A 21,883-nucleotide genomic window follows, 5' to 3' on the forward strand; every position below is an offset into this window, starting at 1 on the left:
TATTCTACCTCAAGAGGATAAACTCTAATTTATTTTCTCTTCTTAGATTTTGAAACTGTAACAGGAAGAGGTATCATCTTCAGCGACTTTAAAAAAAAGTAAATTGCCACTCAATGAACAATTTTTTCCTATACTGCTTTCTAATATTCTATTTTACTACTTTTTAAAGGAATTTTACATGCTAAGAGTTCCTTAAACAGTCAGATATTGGAGGAAACTGAAAAAACCCAAAGACCTAGACATGTATTCGCATCTGTAAGTATATGGGTATTTTGAGTTTATTTACTACAATACAATTTAATAATCTCATATATGATTTAATAATTCACTTCATTATTTGGCATGCCGGTTGTTGTAAATAAATGACAAAAGAATATTAAAAGTTATAGAAAATAGAAAATAAAGGAGAAGTAGTTAATAAAAGCACTTTTTTATTAAGTATGAACTCATAGAGTTTTGCATCATGAAGATCTTTTATATTAGAGTAATTGTTGGGTATTTACAATTAATTTTGTAGAAGTATATGATTTTATATATTAGACAAAATTATATATAAGTCATTATTATCCATGTGGGGCCCGTTGATCATCGATTAGTAAATGTTCTCATATCTCTTTTCCAAATGACATGCACACAAACGAGATGAATACTTTTCTAGGAAAAAGCTTACTATTTCAGCTTTGTTATACCAAACGACAAAAATGATTTCCCTAAAAGGAAAGGAAAATAAAAGGTTTTCCCTTGAAAGCATTTTCAGGTTGGCAAGACCTTTCCTACAAATCAAACGGGCCTTAAAGAAAGACTCCAAGAAGGCAAGCTTCTCGAGCTGCTAAGGACTCCAATCTACAAAAGGGGACCCCACACTTTAATTACGCATCTTCTTCTATGTACCCCATAACCATGCTCAAGCGTTCATTCTCCATAAATTGGTAGTGCTCAAATACTATTTGGTACTATTATGTGAATTGAGCGTCGGAGGGTCCACCGGGGTCTAAACTCTGGGGCCCTCTAACATTGTGTTCTTTGAGTGCAGGTCATCCTTAGTAGCTGAGTTCATCTACAGCTCCCATCGAACGCTCAAGACCGGATTTTGGCATCACCACACTCAACATATGATTGGTTTTTTTCCTTATTTTTAGGTACTCCTCACCCACTACTCATTTGTGCCATCTCAAATCTTTCTCCCATTCGTCGTATTGGAAAAAAAATCATTCGTTGCAAAACCTGGTTCATAAACATAATGGATAGAACATTTTAAGGACACTTAGGCCATGTCTGGCAACCATGATTAAGTGGTTATAGAGGGGTAGGGCTGGTGCATGGTGGGATAAGGAGAAACTTGAGAGGTCATGAATGAGCCAAGCATTGAGCAGTTGCTAAAAAAACAATGGAAAAATCAATCATATTTTGGGTGGAGTATTTTTTTTCCTGGTTTTGTAGGCTTTTCTTACCCTCTCATCACTTAGTTCCTTTGGTTTCTATCCATCTCCCACTCTCTCACCCGCATTGGGTAAGCTAATATTCCAGGGAAAAAAAATCATGGTAGCCAAACGTGCCCTTAACAAACATATAATGGAATAGAACACCCATCACGCATTTGCATAGAGCACTTCATTTTATATATAAAATGTGATTTTAATGCATGCTATATATTATTGTTATTTTTTAGGGAAATGATACCACACACCCCCCCCCCCCGCGGCCACAAACGTTATTGTTAAGTTTTGAAGGCAAAAAAATAACGTTAAAGGGGGTGAATTTATCCTCAAACAGTAAACCATTTTCACAGAAACTGTTTTGGTAGGGGAGGAGAGATTTAATCCGTTTAGAGGGGTGAAATATCATTTCCCTATATATGGGCCTTTCTCTTCAACTATCGACCCCTGGGAACAAGCTCCAAGAGAGGTTGAGGAAGAAAGAACCGGAGAGTAAACTATAGCCCTTCCCTCTCCATATTCTGGATATTGTCTCAAGCGAAGAGACGACGTTGATTTTCCAAGAAAGAACCAGCTCGTCATTGCCATTTTCTTCTGTGAATCTTTCTTTTCTTTTTTTAACTCAGATTTTCTTACTTCTGAGAAAGGGTATTTAGATTTTCTTCTGTGGATTTTCTTGCCGTTTCTCTTTTCTCTAGAGGGGTTTTACGAAGGAATTGCGAGAATTTATGCCTGAGAAGGGTTTTTAGATTTTAGATTTTCTTGTGCTAATGTTTCTTTTATTGAGATTTTCTTGCCCTTGGGTTTCAAGGGATCTTACTATCTTATTTGAGGATAAGAAGAGTATGAGAAGTGAGAATGCATTGCAAGAATTTTTCGGTTTTACTATCTCATCTGCTAAGTCTTAGAAGAGTTGGATTTTCTTGTGAGTTTTATTTAAAGGCAGAGATTATGGAAGTTCGAAGAGTTTTAGAAGGAGGAATTGCTGTCATAAATTGGGTTAGAGAAGTAGACTGTGCTAACTGTAAAATTCTGTAGAGAACTGCTGGAATCTATCTCAATCTCTTGAGATGGATCATGGCATTCGGGTAGTGATTCTAAATGGTTCCAATTCTCCATTATTTTGTAGAGCTTATTCTTGATGAAAGCTTTGATGAGAGCAATAAGAAATAAAAAGAAGATTACTATTGCTGGAAAGGATGGTCAGTGTGTTACGGTGGGGAATGGACATACCAGCACTCTCCCAAATTATAGGTCCAACATTTCTCTTTGGTTTCTACTGTGTTTCCTAATGATCGAAATTGAAAAAAATTGGAATGGGTAAAGCTCGCATTCACTTGTAAATTCACTTTATAATTGGTATCTATTAATTTTGCATTCGGTTTTATTAACAAATATTTAATAATCATGATATAATTATGAATATATTCACATTTTTCATCCCAGGTGAGTACAGTTAAGGCATTCCTTAATGGAAGGTATATAGGATCTGCCTTTCGTTCCTTTATTATTAAATAACTTTTCTTTATTATTAAATAAATTTTTTTATGACCTTGGGTATCCTGAAAACTAATAAGGTTATTGTGTTTAAATTTTGAATTTAAATTTAACAGTTATGTCGGGTTGGGGTTAATCCATTGTAATTCTTGTTTATCGTTTTCATCATAGTAGAAGATCGTGTTTTAGCTTAGGCTTGGCCAAAGAATCTCGGTGTTCATCTTATGGCTTGCTTTACTGTTTTATCTTTTCTGTTTATTTGTGCACGATCGGATCGGATTTACCCAGCTGATTTTCTCAACAATCTTGTTTAAGCAAGTTTCTATGAATTAACTCTATTTTCCCTATTTTTCTCCTACTCAATTCTTCTTATTTATTTTCTGTTTCAATAGAACTGTGTTCGAAAAAAAAAAAAGACTGAAGGGCACCCTTGTAATTTGCAAAAATGGGGTGAAAGGGCACCCTGATTGGCTGCAAGCCACCCTTTTTACAAGGGCACCCTTCCGTCTAGAATCACTAAAAAAAACACATTCCGCACCATAGGATAATCCAAACCGTCCATTTGATGGGCCATAAACGTAAATAAGTTGCGTCCCAAAATATCATTTCCATAGGCTGATCCTAGCACTCCGATCTAAACAGAAACTACATCTTATGCAACCTCTATAGATTGTAGGGTTGTGATCATCCTATGGAAATGATTTTTGGGGCACAACTTATTTACATTGTTTGGATCATTCTATGGAGTTGGTCATAAAGTAACATTAAGGCCCATCCACAACATAGGACGATCCAAGCCATCCATGGTTTGGATAATCCTATGGAGTTCTTCGTACAGTCATATTAAGGCCAATCGTAGGCCCCACCGATATTTTTTCAAATTGAAGCGTACCGCCCACAACATAGGATAATCCAAGCCGTCCATGGTTTGGATCATCCTATGGTGTGGTTCGTACAGTAACATTAAGGCCCAATTTAGGCCCACCCATATTTTTGAAAATGAAGTGTACCGTCCAGACCATAGGATGATCCGAGCCGTCCATTTGATGGGCCATAACGTAAATGGGTTGTGCCCCCAAAAGGGTTGGCCCATCAAATGAATGGTTTGGATCATCCTATCGTCGTACGGTAACATTAAGGCCCGTCCACAACATAGGATGATCCAAGCCGTCCATGGTTTGGATAATCCTATGGAGTTGGTCATATTTTTCAAATTGAAGCGTACTGCCCACAACATAGGATGATCCAAGCCGTCCATGGTTTGGATCATCCTATGGTGTGGTTCGTACCAATTTAGGCCCCACCCATATTTTTGAAAATGAAGTGTACCGTCCAGACCATAGGATGATCCGAGCCGTCCATTTGATGGGCCAGAATGTAAATAGGTTGTGCCCCAAAAATCATTTCAGTAGGATGATCACAACCCTACAATCTATAGAGGTTGCATAAGATGTAGTTTCAATTTAGATCGGAGGGCTAGGATCACCTATGGAAATAATATTTTGGGACACAACCTATTTACATTTATGGCCTATCAAATGGACGGTTTGTATTATCCTATGGTGTGGTATGGGCGGGGCCTACGTTGTTCAAAGATGGGCCCACCATGTTGGTTTCCATTGGGCCCACCAACTGTTCGTGTTGTGTGTGAGAGAGAGAAAGAGAGAGAGACCGGTCAAATGGTGGGAAAACGTTATTTGTTCTAAACCAATACAGTACTAAACTCTCTAATCTTTCCCGTTGATTTTTTAATTATTTGTTCTCATTCCGTTGAAGGGGGGATCGGAATAAAATCGATTCCTACCCCTGATTCCGGCCAAAAAAAACGGGACTAATCGTCCACCATTGACCCTCTAATAATATGACAAGTGGAAACTTTAGTTGGCAAAGGTGGGAAAAGGTGCGAAATGACTAGACACGTGGCTCAGTGACCTGTGATGGGTTAATCATTTCGAGCTAAGTTTTTTTTGGATTCAAATTTCTTTTGTGATAATGCCTTCGTCTATTATCTTAATCACAAAACTGCCACTTATTCCGTGGTGTAGCGCCAAGCCACTTTTTAGTGACGAACATAACCTTGGATCTCCCTCGTTTGGATTCCAGGAATTTATTGGGAAAGTTTGGAAAGAAAACATAGTTGTAAAAATATCTAAAAACCTCATATCTAACAGAATCCCCTCAAAATTTTCATAATTACCAGTAATACAATTTTGAGCCTAAAATAGCTTTTTATTTTTTTCTTTTACCCATTATACCCTTCATAATATTACCCTTACAAATCCCTAAAATCTCTCCATCACTAAAGCAAAATTAACTCCTTTGAAAATCTCTCTCTCTCTCTCTCTCTCTCTCTCTCTCTCTCTCTCTCTTATAAATGCAAGATGGTGTAAGCTCGAACATACCATTATTATTAAAAAACAAAAACAGTACGTACCACTACCGTTGGATAGGGGTGGCCAACCGGTTCGGTTCTCGGTTCTCGGTTCCATGAACCGTAAGAACCGAACCGAACCGTAGTACACAGTAGGACCGAACCGTAGTACACAGTAGGACCGAACCGAACCGGACCGAACATAATCGGTTCGGTTCGGCCCGGTTCTTCGGTTCTAATGGCTAATTATTAATTATTAATTATAATTTATAAAAACTTTTAATTAAAGTTATAATATAAGTCACTTTCTTATTATAAGAATAGTATTAACTATTACTTATTAATATTATAAGTAATTTATATTATTAAGTATATGTATAATAGAAATATAAAAATATTATATATATATATTCAAAGTTCGGTTCTTCGGTTCCGGAACCGAACCGAATAATTTCGGTTCTTCACCAGTGGAACCGAACCGGACCAAAAATATTTTTTTACAGTTCGGTTCCGGTTCGGTTCTTCGGTTCTGGTTCGGTTCTGGCCACCCCTAGAACCGAACTGGTTCTTCGGTTCCGGTTCGGTTCTTCGGTTCTGGTTCGGTATGCCCATCAAATGGTCGATTTGGATCACCGTTGAAGAAAAAAATACAATTTCTTCCCAACATCCAAAATCTGTGTAATATTTGGCAATCTTTTGGTCCCATAGGGGGCGAGATAGGGTTGTAAATGGATACATTTTTATTCTTTTTAAACAAATGTTTCGCAGCGGAGTCTATTTTATTTTATTTTTTACTATATTATTGATTAAGATGGGATTGAGCCTCTAGCTTAATGGCCAAGGCTTTGGTCTTCAACCTTGAGGTCAGAGGTTCAATCCCAGCTTACCTACCAAAAAAAAATTATTGATTAAGAATTGCCTTGTTTTGTATAGTGAACCTCTCATTTTATTGTTTTGTCATTGGTTGTTACTGAAGTTGCCAACTACCAGACAGGTTCAAAAGATGAAGTCAAGGGGATGCCAATATCAATTATTGGACTCAAAATTAACCCTAATTTTACCAAGCTCACAATCGGTTGTCACAATCTAAAACAAACAGAGTCTGAACCGTCCATTACCATGATCTAACTATCTATCTTGCCAATCAATGAGAACAAATTAACAGTTAATTATTGGGTCCCAGACATAACATGTATGTTTAATCGAGACTGTTCATCTTGTAGACCCTCATTTGATTCCACTCATGGGGCCTCGGTCCCATGCAGAACTAACAACATATTTATGAGACTAAAGCCTAGGGCTGCAACTCGGGTCGGGCGGGTCGGGTTTTGGAGAACCCAACCCTACCCGAGAAATATCTCGGGTCAGGTCGGGTCGGGTTTTTTTTCGGAAAACCCACGATTCCCAAACCCGGCCCTACCCATGATAAATCTCGGGTCGGTTCGGGTCGGGTCGGGTTTTTTCACGTTGACGCAATTTTTTAAGGAAAATTCTTGTTTGGCAAGGCAACTCAACTCATAGAAGCAGAAATTACACTCACATTACACTTGAATTAAACAATGATGTAATTACACTCACATTACACTTGAATCAAACAATGTTGTAATCAAACAATGTTGTAATTACAATCAAACAATGCTGAATCAAACACTTGAATCAACTCAACTCATAAAAGCAGAAATTACACTCACATACAATAACAGTGGGTGCGTGGGTTTCCACTTTTAACTTTTAACTAACAATAGAAAAAAATGTACATACTATAACTTATGTAACTCGAGTCGGGTCGGGTCGGGCTCCTTCAAACCTGGCTCGACCCGAGATTCATGCGGGCTTTTGAATACTGAACCCGGCTCGACCCGAAACCCATGAAACCTGAACCCAACCCAGGCTATTTTCGGGTCGGGTCGATGCGGGTAGGGTAAAACCCGGCTCGAGTTGCAGCCCTACTAAAGCCTTTGAAAATAAACGGTTTAGCTTTTCTTAGCAGAACCATAGACAACAAGGGTTGATGAAATAAGCGAGTAGGATCATCCCATCAAGATATTCTCAACGGCTGGACTTGTGGTCTTTCATCCCATCAACATATTTATGAGATCATATGGTCATGGCTCGAGAGGGCTATAGGAAGAAGGTAATCCAAATGCACCTTTGCTTTCTCTATACTTCAGAAATAAATGGACCCATCTCAGTTGAAGCGGATTTGCTATGGCTTTGTAAGGTTTTGGGTGTAAGGTTTGGGGTTTAGGGCTTTGTAAGGTTGCATTCAAGTCTTTCTATGACCCTCGTTTGGTCATTCATACCATTCCCTTTACAAGGGTAATTGGCATACGAAGGTGGGTCCCACTTTAGCAAGTAACTCAACAAGTCATGAGGTGTTTTTTGATGTTTATCATATTAGTGAGGGGTATTATCGTCAAAGGACATAATTCACCAGGTTAAAGTAGTGTACTTAGGTTTTGGATTTGATGTCAAAACAAAAACAGCTGGGGCTTCTTCTCCTCAGTGGATAAGATGGATTTTTCATTTTTGGCTATAATTTTCTTTTGTTTGGTGAAAATTTCTTTTTGCTTTTAATAATGTTATTTATTCATTTATTTTATTTTATTTCAGTAGATAATGGCCACATGCTTGATTTTCTTACTACTACTTCATAGTTATGTATGAGTCAACCTCTAGTGCTCACATGCTTGATTTTCTTCCTGTTTGATTTTAGGAATTTAAAGCTATAAACTAGATTTTCTGACAGATTCTTTGTTGGGTTTTACTTTATTTCCTTTTCTACCCTTTGATAACTTGAATTGGTTTTCTTTTCTTTTTCCTTTTTTTTTTGGTTTTTGGGTGGTCATGGCATGAATTTCATAAGTCTGTTGAGACTAGGATTAAGCGTCTAGAAGTCCTAGAATTTTGGATTTTTTGTCTAGATATGTCATTTTCTAGATGGGTTTTTCTTGTTTTGGGTGTTATTGGGTTCTGATTTGAGGAATTAATGATGAGTTTCTTTTGTCATTGAAAGTAGCCTTTTGGCCCACCTCTCTTTTTACTGCTCCTGTTGACTTGTGTTTGAGTTTTTGAGTAAGACAACTAAGCTGATTCTGTGGATGTGTTATCTTCATACATTTTTCAGTTTGAAGGTTATGTATCTGTCTTTGATTATATGCTGTTGGCTTTTCTCTACAGATGAAATGTTTTATTGTGGGTAAAGTCATGGAGCAAAAAACTGGTTTTCTTGGTAAAAGAGGGAAAATGTTGTTTAAATTGTGGGAGAAATTCTTAGGAAGAGGTTGGAGGATCTACCATTACTTTCATCATATTTTCTCTAAGAAGGTCCAACGGGCATGGTTTGGGAAACTTTTGGTTATGTGGGTACTTGTTTCTGTTTTGGGATCTCTGTCAATTTTCTGGTATATGAGCTCTATGACAATTGTGAGGAGGAAAGAGACGCTCGCAAGTATGTGCGATGAACGGACGATGATGTTACAAGACCAGTTTAATGTGAGCATGAATCATGTTCAAGCTTTGTCCATCTTGGTCTCAACATTTCACCAAGGCAAGAACCCTTCTGCAATTGATCAGGTGGTTTGATTTTATTTAATATCTTTGGTTTTACATCCGTTGTTGAATAATTCAAAGCAGTTTGTCTACCCAAAGATAGGTTGCAAATGATATGCAAGTTGGATCTCTCATGTTGTTGGCAAATTATATGATTATTTATTAGCATACTTGCCTTTTCCCTCTGCAAATCTTGTTTTTATGTTGAATTTCCTCCATTTCCAATTCCAATTGCTTGAAATTACTTTGCATGTTGTTACCAACTTATGATTATCCATACATGTCTTTTCCCTCTGCAAATCTTGTTTTATGTTGAATTTCCTCAATTTCCAATTCCAATTGCTTGAAATTACTTTGCATGTTGTTACCAACTCATAAGTATCCATCAGCATACTTATCTTTTCCCTTTGTAACTCTTATTTTATGTTGAATTTCCTCCATTTACAATTCGAATTGCTTGAAATTACTTTGCTTATATTGCCCGTATAAAATAGGTTAATTGTTTCTTTAGTTATCCTATGAAAGACAATTCCTGATAGTGCATTGCCCATTTCACAGATGACGTTTACAAGGCATAGAGATAGAACTGCGTTCGAGAGGCCACTGACAAGCGGTGTAGCATATGCTCTGAAGCTTCATCACTCTGAAAGAGATCAATTTGAGAAGCAACAAGGGTGGACAATTAAAAAGATGAATACTCATGAGCAATCCCCTGTTCGGGAGGATGCTGCTGCTGCTGACACCCATGAGACATCTCCTGTTCAAGAGGAATATGCGCCTGTTATCTTTGCGCAGGATACCATCTCACATGTTGTATCTCTTGATGTGTTGTCTGGAAAGGTGAAATCTGACTTTCTTTTTGCATCTTACATTTTGTTAACTTTTCAAACCGTTGGTGGTGAGACTTAGGGGCCGTTTGGATACGCGGATTTTAGAACCCGGGTTTTTAGTTTGAAAGCAGTGTAAAAGATGGTTCATGATCAAGTTGCTGTATGCTGTCCTGACAGCGCTTCTTGGATTTTAAGTGAGAAATTCAGGTTTTAAAAATCTCTCCTGCATCCTGAGATTTCTAAAACCTGGAAATATGGGAGGATCTGCTACTCTCTTGCTGACGGAAAGAAGGGCGAGAAGTCAAAAACGATGGCTGGTCCGCTTCTCTTGTCTCTTAGCTTGAAGAAATCCCGGATTCTAAAATCCGCGTATCCAAATGGCCCCTTAATGTTTTCTTCATGGAATGCTAAGAATTTTATGATGTTATAATTTACTTGGATGTGTCAATAGTTTGAGAATCCAATAATGTTCAATGTGAAACAGTTTGAGCTAGCTAAAAGTATGATATAGATTTTATTAAGCTTGATTGATGAATAATGAACCTTAATGGGTGCTAATATAGAGCACCCATGGCACCATCATAGAAAGAGATAAAGATAAACATGGAAAGAGATGCCAATAGAAATGCCCTAATCTAGCCTAATAGTTACATCATCTACCCTAGTTACCCTAGTTACCCTAATCTAGCCTAATAGCTGAATAGTTACCTCATCTGGCCTAGTTGGAGAGTCATCCTCCCATGAGGTTTTCATAACCAATTCACAAAATTTGCAAACCAATTTACAAGATTTATTGGCCAACCTTATAGTTTGCAACTGAATTTTAATATGCCTTTTCTTTGGATATATGTAACAGTAGGCAGCTTTTCTCAAGCTAAGAAGAGTTTTTTGGCCAATCACAATTATTTTTTCTCTAACAGTCTACTAGCCATGTATTATGTATAAACCATGAAACCCTGATGCCTTGATTTATTAGTGCTTATAGTTGGGTTTCCAGTGTAGTTAGAACAATCCAATTTGAATCATTTTTGCTATCCCTTTCTAATCAGTATTACCCTAGGAACCATGGATCGTTATCCACAATTTAATGACATGCGTTTTCTTCATATTATAGGTTCTACATACTTGGCCTGCCATGTTTATATTGTTTTTTAGAAGAATATTGAGCTTATGATTTTCTGTCCTCAATTTTAAGAAACTTTCCTATGTTTATAGGAAGATCGTGAGAATATCTTACGGGCCAGAGCTTCTGGAAAGGGAGCTCTCACTGCTCCTCTTAGAGTGCTGAAATCAAAGCGTTTGGGGATTATTTTAACATTTGCCGTTTACAAGTCAGAACTTCCATCATATGCAAAACCAAACGAGCGCTTTCAAGCAACTGCTGGGTGAGCATGTTGCTAACGAAGTGCTAATTTTACTTTCTTTTCAATTTAGCTTCAAAAAACTTTGTGCTAGGACAACATGACATAAATCAGGTCCAATTTCTGCTTTGCAGGTACCTAGGTGGAGTTTTTGATATAGAATCACTAGTGGAGAAGCTACTTCACCAACTAGCAAGTAAACAAACCATTATTGTGGATGTGTATGATACCACTAATATTTCAGATCCGATTAGCATGTATGGTTCCAATGTAACAGATAACGGTCTACACCATGTCAGCTCCCTTAATTTTGGAGACCCATTTAGGAAGCATGAGATGCGTTGCAGGTAAGAAATAAGTAATAAGTAAACATCTCTGTTAATATTCTAATATTCTCCATTCTTTTAAACAAGTCTAGCTTTAATGGTTTGGCGACAAAGAGCTGAGACTGTTGCTTGAATCTTGATCATCCTTTGAACAGATTCAAGCAGAAGCCACCACCTTTTGCTTTGCTGGAAATAACAACATCATCTGGAATTCTTGTTATTGCGTTGCTACTTGGGCATATATTCCACGCAACAATGACTCGCATTTCAAAAGTGGAGGATGATTTCCGTGAGATGATGAAACTCAAAAAGCAGGCAGAGGCAGCTGATGTTGCAAAATCCCAGGTAGTTGACATTTGCTTTTCGTAAATTTGCATATACTGTGGATAAGTGAGATAGTAATATTTTTTTAGACTTGCTTTTATATTATCGATCTGAAATTTACTATCATTTTAGTTTATGATATTTAGTTGCGCTATTTCATCTTTTGCAGTTCCTGGCAAATGTTTCCCATGAGATTAGAACTCCAATGAATGGTATTTTAGGTGAGTGATGAAAGCTATGTATTGAACTATCGTTATGATCTTTGACATCGAAGTTCTTAAGTTTGGATGTTATGACTGAGTTTATTACCATTATGATCATTTGATGTTCTAAGTCAATAATTTTGGAGGGATCAAATTCATTAGTCCAGATAAGCACCGATATTGATTTGATTCTTTGCAACACTAAAGTAAAATTTATTCAACTTTCAGGTATGTTGGAGATGCTCATGGATACTGATCTGGATATAACACAGCAGGATTATGTCAGAACTGCACAGGCCAGTGGAAAATCTCTTGTATCACTTATAAATGAGGTTTTGGATCAGGCTAAGATTGAATCTGGTAAGCTTGAGCTTGAGGCTGTCCGTTTTAATTTGCGGGCTATTTTGGATGATGTTTTGTCACTTTTTTCTGGGAAGTCCCAAGACAAAGGAATAGAGGTAACTAATATGTTTGATACTTCCATAATTACTTGGAATTTATAAGGTTTAATATTCTATTTCTATCTCTTAACTTGGTCGATCTTTAATTTATCTGTTGTAGTTGGCGGGTTACATTTCTGATCGTGTTCCTGAAATTCTAATTGGTGATCCTGGAAGATTGCGGCAAATCATCACAAATCTCATGGGTAATTCTATCAAAGTAAGTATGCATTTATTTAATCAATATGTATTCATTTTCCCTTGTATTAGAAGAAGACTGATGATAAATTCAGATGCCAATTTGCATAAATACTTACAATTCTTCATTCTGAAGTTCACAGAGAAAGGGCATATCTTTGTTACTGTCTATCTTGTTGAGGAGGTTATGAAATCAATTGAAGTCAAGACAGAAGTATCATGCACGAATACCTTGAGTGGCTTCCCTGTGGCTGATAAATGGCACAGCTGGGAAAGCTTTCAGGCACTCAATCAAGAAGGACCTTTGTTTCAGCAGGCTTTCTTGTCAACTTCTTCTGATCTCATCAATCTAATTATATCGGTTGAGGATACAGGTGTGGGAATCCCTCAAGAAGCCCATTCTCGTCTTTTCACCCCTTTTATACAAGTAGGTCCTTCTATTTCCCGTATCCATGGTGGCACAGGTATCGGATTGAGTATCAGCAAATGTTTAGTTGGTCTCATGAATGGGGAGATAGGGTTTACCAGTGAACCTCAAATTGGTTCCACTTTCACCTTCACTGCTGTCTTTACCAGTGTTTGTGCTGATCCAAATGAATACAAAAATCAGCATCACCCTCAAATAACCAACCAGTCTGAATTGATCTCATCGGGATTTCAAGGCATGGCAGCACTAGTGGTTGACCCAAGGCACATCCGTAACAAGGTGACAAAGTATCATCTCCAAAGGCTTGGAATTCAAGTGGAAATAGCGGCCGATCTTAATCAAGCATTCTCTTGCTTAAGCAGTGTGACGGCAGTTATCAACTTTTTCTTGGTCGAAAAGGAAGTTTGGTTTAAGGATGCGGACATGGCACTTCTTTTCATAAAAAATGTTGAGTAAGGATAATCAATCAGATGGTCCTAAACTGTTTCTTCTTGCAAATTCCATCAGCTCGACTAAAATTAATACTGCCAAGACTCCTGGATATGTACCACCAGTAATCATTAAGCCCCTCAGAGTAAGTATGCTAGCGGCATCTTTGCAACAAGCCATGGGTGTTGGAAACAAAGGGAATTGCAGAAATGTCGGTATGCCTTCCTTGTCTATGGATACTCTTCTGCATGGGAAGAATATTCTGGTTGTAGATGACAATTTAGTGACTCTTAGAGTAGCCGCTGGTGCTTTGATGAAATATGGAGCTCAAGTAGGTTGTGTTGAAAGTGGGAAAAAGGCAATAGCCATGCTTAAGCCACCCCACAACTTTGACGCGTGCTTCATGGATATTCAGATGCCAGAAATGGATGGGTACAAATTATACGCAAGTCATTATTCACCGTACAATTTTTTAGGGAAATGTTATCAGCACAACCATATTTTGATATTTGCACAAACCCAGCTGTCTTTTCTTCTTTAATTGGCTCGTGAGAGCTTTTTGGGAAATGTAATAACCTTTTGACAGCTCTATAACTACCAAAAGACAAGATGGTTTGTGAAAATATCAAAAAGTGGTTGTGCTGATTTCATTTCCCTTTTTTTAATGTGCAAACTTAAGATTTTTCTTCTTTCAGGTTTGAAGCTACCAGAAGGATTCGAGATACGGAGCACAATGTCAATGATCGTCTTGAGCACGGAGGAAACGGAGGAAACATAGTAAACTGGCATGTACCCATATTGGCCATGACTGCGGATTTAATTCAGGCTACACATGAGGAGTGCATGAGATGTGGAATGGATGGATATGTGTCGAAACCATTTGAAGGACAACAACTGTATAGAGAACTAACTAGTTTTTTGGAACTGACTGAAACAAAGTCTGAGTAGATGACATAAAGTGCACATGGGAACACTGATCAATGAACATATTGACACAATCAGTCATTCTCAGTGCTGCATTCAGAATCACAAAAGCATTTGTTTAGATTAGGAAGAGATGGAGGGTTACCCAGGACTTGTCTTGTATATATTCTTGCCAATGTTTTCAGCCCTGTGACTCTAGCGAATTCATTTTCGGTGTAATTGGGTCTGTACATAAAGGTGTTTGTTAGATTCCTTCTTGTTTAGAGTGATTGATAATGCATGTGTTCTGCTTTAATTAAAGGAACACATGAATGTAAATAATGAATTTAATAAAGATGATTGGTGCCCTGAATTACAATTTGCCTGTTGAAGTATAAATGATTAAATAACACCAACTCTTAACAGCTTAAGCCTTTTGGAGTGATTAATTGTTTCACATGGTATCAAAGCGTTCAAAACCCAACAACTCCTTGATATTAAAAAATCACACCTAATGCCAACCCAAAAGAGGAGGGGTATAATTGATTAAAAGGTATTGCTGATGAGTATCATTACTTGTTAAGCATCATTTAATTGCCGTTGGATGTTGAATTTACGCACACTTAGAGGAAAAAAACTCAAAACATGTGTAAAAGTGTCCAAAGTATGTGTAAATTCAACGTCCCAACCCTCCGATTTATAGAGGAACTGCTTATTATGGGAACTTCTATAGATCGGAGGGCTAGGTTTTTTCGGCACAACCTATTTAAGTTGTGGCCCATTTACATGGACGGTTTGGATCATCCTATAGTGTGGACCATATTGTATTTTTTGAAAAAAATAAGGGACACTGTTAACGTGAATTTGGGCAGACTTTAACGTTTTACGTTAAATCACGTCAACAGTGGAGCGCATAATCTTACAGCGGGGGCGAAAAAATTATTGCCCTTAAAATATTCAATAGCCCCTACGGGTTAAGCATACGCCATAAATAATTTTACTTTCTCCCATGCGACTGGTTTTCTAGGGTTTGTGGGGTTTTCCCTAGTACCCTTTGTTGTGGGTTAATAGAAGGATTTTACCGAGAAGGATAAGGTATTCTCCTCTTCTTTTGGAATTAGGGCTAAGAAATCCCCCATGGTTTGAAACTTTGGTTTCGATAATTCTTCCTAAATCTTCGTAATTTCTAATTGGAATTAGGGTTTTTGTGATGGAAGACAAAGGCGTTCCCAATGGGAAGAGCGCGCATGAATTAGCAGCTGAGGGATTGAAGCATTTAGAAGATACTATTGAGGCTGCATTTCAAATCCTATCTTCCATGAATGACGAGCTCTGTAACCCCTCACTATGGTCGGGCCCCACCCCTGCTCAGTCATCCAACGGTGGTGATGCTTCCGATTCCTCCCATCACTTCGAGATGGGCGGAGGAGCGCTCGAAGACGCCCGTCTTCGATACAAGTCTGCAGTCGCCTCACTAAGGGCTGTTCTCACTGCCATTCCAAATTCTACCAAGGTAAAAAAAAAAATACAGAACAAAATGTTCCAAAATTTTGGTTTTTCTACTCTTTAGGAGAATTTGAGATGTGGGTTGTTGTTACTATTGCTGTTACTGTTTCTTGGTTGATTGAATTGATCAAAACACTTCTGTAAATGACCATGAGTAGAGGCCCTTTTTAGTAGCATTAGGTCTTCTAACGTTGGTAGTCTTGAAGTATAAATGGATTAAATATACTAACTCTAATATCTTAAGATTTTGGAGTAATTGGTTGTTTCACATGGTATCAGAGATATTGCCTCACGACAGGTCCTGGGTTCAAAACCCAACAACTCATTGATGTTAAAAATCCATGTGAACGGCCAACCCAAAAGAGGGGGCACATGTGCCACGCGTATGACCAACCCAAAACGGAGGGGCCACATATGAGGGGGGGGGGGGGGGGGGGAGTATTGAAGTATGAATGATGATTAAATAGCACCACCTCTAACAGTTTAAGCTTTTAGAGTGATTGGTTGTTTCACGGGTAGTCAAATCACTATTCTCAGAGTATATGTGGAATTTGGGTGATGAACTGATGATTGAAATTAATCATCTGGTGGGGCCCTTCATGGATGGGCAGTGCCCATTTATTGGATCCATCATATGATATTAATTTCTTGATCATTAGCCTTCCAAGCGGGGAAGGTTCAGACTCAATGAGCAAAAGTCCATTGATCTGGCATTTAGGATCATCCGGCAACAGGGGTGATGCCAGAAATTTTGCACAAGGGGGGCAAAAATTATAGTAAATTTTGCACAAAGAAGGGAGATAAAGATGGTAAAATTAAAATTTTAAACTTATTTTCTATCTTAGGAATGATTGGAAAGGGGGGCATATTTTTTTAAAAAGGGGTTAAGTATAAAAAAATATTAAAAAATAAAGGTATATATTTTCTTTTCCAAAAAATTAAGGGGGGCAATTGTCCCCCTTTCCTTTCAAGTGACATCGCCCCTGTCCGGCAGTTAGGTTCAGGGTGGATCCCAACGTGATGACTCTTTCCGATCACGATATATGTCTTTTTGTCTTGAGAGCACGGGTCTGTTTTCAACTGCCCATGAATGGTGAATGTTTCTAAATGCTTTTACAGTGAGTTTTGATGAATTTCTATGCATTGATTCTGCTTCTGAAATCTACTTCTTTCAGTTGGAATGCTCTGATTTTATTTTTTGTAGGGATTTTTCTTTCTTTTGAAAAGATAAGTTTATTAAGAGAAGCAAAAAGAATATATTACAAATATACATCAATATGCAGCGTCTGCCCATAGTATGATTCCATCATCGTCCCTCCTGCTTTTGCTAACTTATCGCTATTTCATTTGCACTTATAGGAATGTGGCTGCACCCTTCCACCACATCTCTAATCTAGTCCTTAATCTCATTTATGAAATGAGCAAGCCTTGGTGGACCTTCCTCTTTGTCTCTTAACCAAGAGATAACATTTCACGAGACTACTTCAACCAAAAGCTTACCCCCTAATTCTGATTTAAACAAATGCAAACCTGTTAGTTATCCTCTCAATTCTGCTCTGTTGGGTTCGTACGGCCTATCGGACCTGAATAGGAAAGATGAACAATCCCATCCTCATCTCAAAAAATTCCCCTGCACCTGCTGTACTGATATTGCCAAGAGAGCAACCGTCAAAATTTAGTTTGATAAGAGTTGGGGGAGGTGGAAGCTAATTCGCTTCAACCTTTTTTTTTGGACCTCATCCAATTACTATCTCCTTACATGCCGTAAGAACGATTTCCTGGAATAACCTTTTTTTTTAATCACCTTCAGCTTCTTTACTGCTTATGGCCTAATTAACTGATGATACCTTCATCTTCATTGCAATGGATTTTGCTGACTCCAACTTCTTGTCGAATGTCTACTCATTCCTCTCATTTTGAAGTGTCCAAATGATTTGCCCCAAGAGGTTCAATCCCAGCTTACCTCTCAAAAAAGAAAGAAAAATTATTTGTCCCAAGATTCGTAGATGTTTACGATGCCAACTTAACTGTTCTTGGTTGCGTCCAGCTGATTCCAAACTCAACCAAATACCTCAGCCCATACCTCTCTCGATAATATCCGATGAATCAGCATGTGGCCTATAAGTGCACTAGATCTTCCTCCATGGGAAGGAAGAATTAGCCACAGAGTTGAGCGTCTTGAAAATTGACTTGACTGTGAACTTTAGTCTTGGATCAGTGGCCCACATTCTCTTTGCATTGCATTCCTACAGTACGAAACATTCTTCAAGAATACGTTGGAAAGTTCTTCATTATCTTCTCCACATTTACCATTTTCCCAAATTTAGTTGACTTGTCTAAACTTGATAAGAAACAAAATATTACTAGGTTCATTGCATTGGTCATATATTCTGTTAATTCCAAATGTAATACAGGGAAAACCGAGCGAGACAGCTTCTACAGTTGGTGCATTGGAATCCAGAGCAGATCAAGCTGAAATCGAGATACTTGAGGAGCGTCATGCTAATTTAAGAAAGGTACTGCATAGTATGTATTGTAACTTCTATTCAATGAGATAATTCACTATATTTTGGTATTGTGGTAGTATGAGGAGAATGCTTCCATGCTTTTTATCGTTTCCTATGTTTCTGTTAAAGAGTCTTAGAGGCTTATGGTAGGCAGATATCTTGTTTACTGTTTTAGCGTCTTATGAGCAAAGGTTTTTATGTTGAAAAATTAGAAAAGGGGAATATGAGGGAACACTCATGTAAGTGCTTCTAAACCAGCCATTTTATTGAGCGACAGGTAAGCTACTTATCTCCAAATCTGTAACTGTTTTGCTTTCTGAGGTCTCACTGTTGTAGCTGGCATCTTTTCTTGCTTTTGCTCTGTATTCTCTTTGTACAAATTAAAAATAGGAAATGAAAACAATTTGCATTGATCTAGTGTTTATCTGGCGTTTGTGGATCCTTGCTCTACCATTTCAAGCATGTTCCATACAGTCCTAACCCTCCATAGTGTAGAATTGTTTCTGAAAAGTTATTTTCTCCTGACCATGTTCCAAGAGTTGAGCATAATCTTGTTACCTGGAACCATATTGAATGTGTATCCATTCCAAGGCATTCGGCATATTTATCCCTGAATCAGCCATGAGAAACTTCAAAACTTGTCATCAGTAGTGCCAAATGCACGTGCATACACAAGCATGTCAGTAGACAAACATATAACGGAAATGTGCACTTGCATACATACTCATGACATTCTCCCTGCCAAAAGTGCCCGTGCGCATAGTGTCTGTGCCGGGGGAAATCTTAGCTTTGGATATGTGCAGTCAATTTATATTGATAATCAGAAGCTTATCTTTGTTGTGGTCTCTTTGAGTTGGACCTTCCATTTGTGTGGGTCTCTCTTTTTGCTTAAGCCATCTTTATCTCTGGCCTCATATGAAGTTGATACTGATGAATGGCCACCACTTAGGAGAAAACAATCAGAATCCTCAGCTGGATGTTGGACTTTGCCTATGGCGTCATAGGTTTTGCAACTTGGCCATTCCAACATTGCTTGTGCGCAAACACCTTGATGAGCTAGGGTGGGGAATGTACCGACCTTTTCTAGGTCTGCAAGTCACTATCTGTTGCACTCTCCTCATTGGTATCTCAAAGAAAAGGCTTAGACAGCAGGAGCTCATGTAACTTGGTGATTCCAACCTGGCTTGTGTATAAACACCTTGGTGGTATACGCCTGGGAATCTTAAAAGGCACCTACTTTTTCAAGGTCTGAAAGTCAGTCTCTATTGCACTCTCCATTGTTATCTCAAAGAAAGACTTGAGCAAGTGGTGCACTCATGTTTTCTGATGCAATTTTCTCATACCTCTTCTGCTCTGGACCTGCTTTTAAATTTCATTTCAAGTTGTATGTCTGTCCTTTAACGTCATCCTAGAACTATTATTGTTGTATTCCCATAAAATACTTAACATGCTGTTTTTGTTGCTACCAAATCAAGAACATGATTTAGAGTTGGAGACTCTTAGGCTATTATATTTGTATACTGGAGGTTGTTCCTGGCTCATGGAATATGCCATCATCACAAATCCAGAATGCAAATCTAATGAAACTAATATTCTAAATGTTGACCTTGTTTTTCAAATCTTAATTTCCTCCATGCATGACCCATTAGATTCCTGATATTTTGTCATCTTTGAATGTAGGAACTTGCAAACAAGAACAAATATCTCAAGCTTCTCATAGATCAGTTTCGAGATCTTATTGCCGACATATCCACGTGGCAGAGTCCATGTTCTGGATGAAAAAGACCTTGTTGTACTAACTTTTTTTTCCACTGAAGAAACATACTTGTTAATAACCTAAATTTGGATGAAATAGACCCATCAAGTACCACTTTTATGATACCGCCTCCTGATATCAGTCTAATGACACTATGTTTCAAGAGCTTACAATCAGAAAAAATCCAGTGTTGATTATTAGAGCTTCATGGTCTGTTCGACGATCCTCTCTGCAGCACACAATAAACTTTTGCACATTAGATATGGAAGATTCTCACTTCAGACCTGCCAAATTAATTCAATTCTTGGGTGATGGTCTTTCATGGTGTTTCCCAACTTATGAACATGTGGGCGGGTGTGAGGTCCGGGCAACAACAGCAGGCAAGGCCATGGTGAGGGACATGGGTGTGAACGTGGTGCAGGCTCCAGCCCCGAAATCTCCGAAATCGCATTAGGGTTTTCCATTGCTTTGATTAGTTTTTCATGATGGCTTCTTGTTTTCTTTGCTGATGGGTTTTTGTTGTGCGAGACCGTTTTGGCCAAGCCAAATGGTCTTGCTTGAAAATTTCAACTCTGCTATTTCACCCTGCCTGATCTGTTGTGGCAGCCACAGGGTTTTACAGGGTTTTATCATGTTTTAATTCAGTGAATAGCCCATTCTCTGTTGGAGATACCTAGTGTTTAGAATTTACTTCGTTGTTCGTTGATTTTGGAGTAATTACAAACTTTCAATTTTTAGTTATTACATATGCTCATCATATATTCCTTGTTATTTGTGTTTTGATCTTTGAAGTTTTTTCCCAATTTGTTCTTCCTGAGAGAAGAGGGGGTTGCCCATGGTTTTCCAAGAGAATAGAAAACGTTTTAAGAAAGAGAAGTTATTTAGCAAAACTGGTAAAATTTTCTTGAAACTGAAAAGTTCTTTCGTGTCAATCCAAACTTAACGAAATTAGTAGATTTGAAAAAAAATTCCTTTCCAAACTTTTCCATAATTTTTTGGGGAAAATTGCATATACACCCCCTGTGGTTTGGCCATTTTTCGCTTAAAACCCTATGGTTTGGAAGTTACCAATGACACCCCCTTAACTTTCCGTGGGTTTTTTTAACGTGACGGAGAGGGGAAAATGACTGTTATGCCCTCATCTTTCCCAATTGAAATTAGGGTTTTCATACTTGAAAACTAAAAATTAGGATTTGATTCAAACCTTGTTTATTTATCAACATAAACCCTTGAGTTAGGAGTTTTATTTGTCTTCATTCACATCATGATCATGATTTGCACTTAAATCCTAATATTTTAGGAATTTTTGTTTTGTTTTTATCAGTGTTTTTTTCTTGAAATGTGGGTTTGATGTAGCCATGGCGTGGGATTTCATTGTTTGTGGTGGAGGTGCGGCGGTGGCCGGACGTGACGACGATGGCGGTGGCGGGAAATAGCTTAACCCTAATTCCTTTACAAATGGCTTAAAACCAGTGATAAAGGGTATTTCTGTCCTCAAAATATTAACCACGGTTAGTTTTAATCTTCCGTCAGGTTAAACTAACGGACTGTCAACGGAGGGGGTCTACTTAAAAATGTCAAGGAGTTGAGGGGGTGTCTTTGGTAACTTCCTGACCACAGGGTTACCAGAGGGCGTCAATCTGTAATTTTCCCTAATTTTTTTTGCAATCCAAACAAGGCCTCAGTGTGAAAGTCAAGGCCTTAGTGTGAAAGTCTTTACCGTGTCCTTGATATCAACTATCAAATCATTCTTTTCAGTGTTTGGATTTCTTTAGTTTTTTTTCCAAATAAGAAGTTTCTCCATATTTCAACCATAG

At 38.0% G+C, this 21,883-nt stretch overlaps 1 protein-coding gene, 1 long non-coding RNA gene and 1 pseudogene across 4 annotated transcripts; all 3 read left to right on the forward strand.

Moving 5' to 3' along the window:
- The first annotated feature begins 695 nt into the window (after positions 1 to 695).
- Positions 696 to 2,669, forward strand: LOC143862667 (uncharacterized). Its single transcript, XR_013240424.1, has 3 exons — positions 696 to 1,139; positions 1,830 to 2,032; positions 2,566 to 2,669. It is a non-coding gene; the product is annotated as an uncharacterized LOC143862667 (long non-coding RNA).
- A 5,229-nt stretch (positions 2,670 to 7,898) lies between these two features.
- Positions 7,899 to 14,676, forward strand: LOC143861925 (histidine kinase 3-like; annotated as a pseudogene). The gene is made up of 10 exons (XR_013240076.1): positions 7,899 to 8,880; positions 9,415 to 9,696; positions 10,902 to 11,071; positions 11,182 to 11,394; positions 11,529 to 11,718; positions 11,867 to 11,918; positions 12,129 to 12,358; positions 12,462 to 12,560; positions 12,675 to 13,826; positions 14,090 to 14,676. The product of XR_013240076.1 is annotated as a histidine kinase 3-like (transcript).
- A 601-nt stretch (positions 14,677 to 15,277) lies between these two features.
- On the forward strand, positions 15,278 to 20,837 carry LOC143862063 (mediator of RNA polymerase II transcription subunit). Of its 2 annotated transcripts, XM_077373060.1 has the most exons (4): positions 15,278 to 15,392; positions 15,498 to 15,810; positions 18,218 to 18,319; positions 19,991 to 20,837. In XM_077373060.1, exons 2-4 carry the CDS (start codon positions 15,508 to 15,510, stop codon positions 20,087 to 20,089), a joined length of 504 nt encoding a protein of 167 aa, XP_077229175.1. In that variant the 5' UTR covers positions 15,278 to 15,392; positions 15,498 to 15,507; the 3' UTR covers positions 20,090 to 20,837. The 2 variants fall into 2 exon arrangements, with proteins under 2 accessions (XP_077229175.1, XP_077229174.1); XM_077373059.1 differs by having other exon boundaries at positions 15,293 to 15,810.
- The last annotated feature ends 1,046 nt before the right edge of the window (positions 20,838 to 21,883 follow it).

The sequence above is a fragment of the Tasmannia lanceolata genome, unplaced genomic scaffold (genome assembly GCF_043159265.1).
Source record: "Tasmannia lanceolata isolate RefF3 unplaced genomic scaffold, GAP_Taslan_0.1 ptg000037l, whole genome shotgun sequence".
In the NCBI taxonomy this organism is placed as follows: domain Eukaryota; kingdom Viridiplantae; phylum Streptophyta; class Magnoliopsida; order Canellales; family Winteraceae; genus Tasmannia; species Tasmannia lanceolata.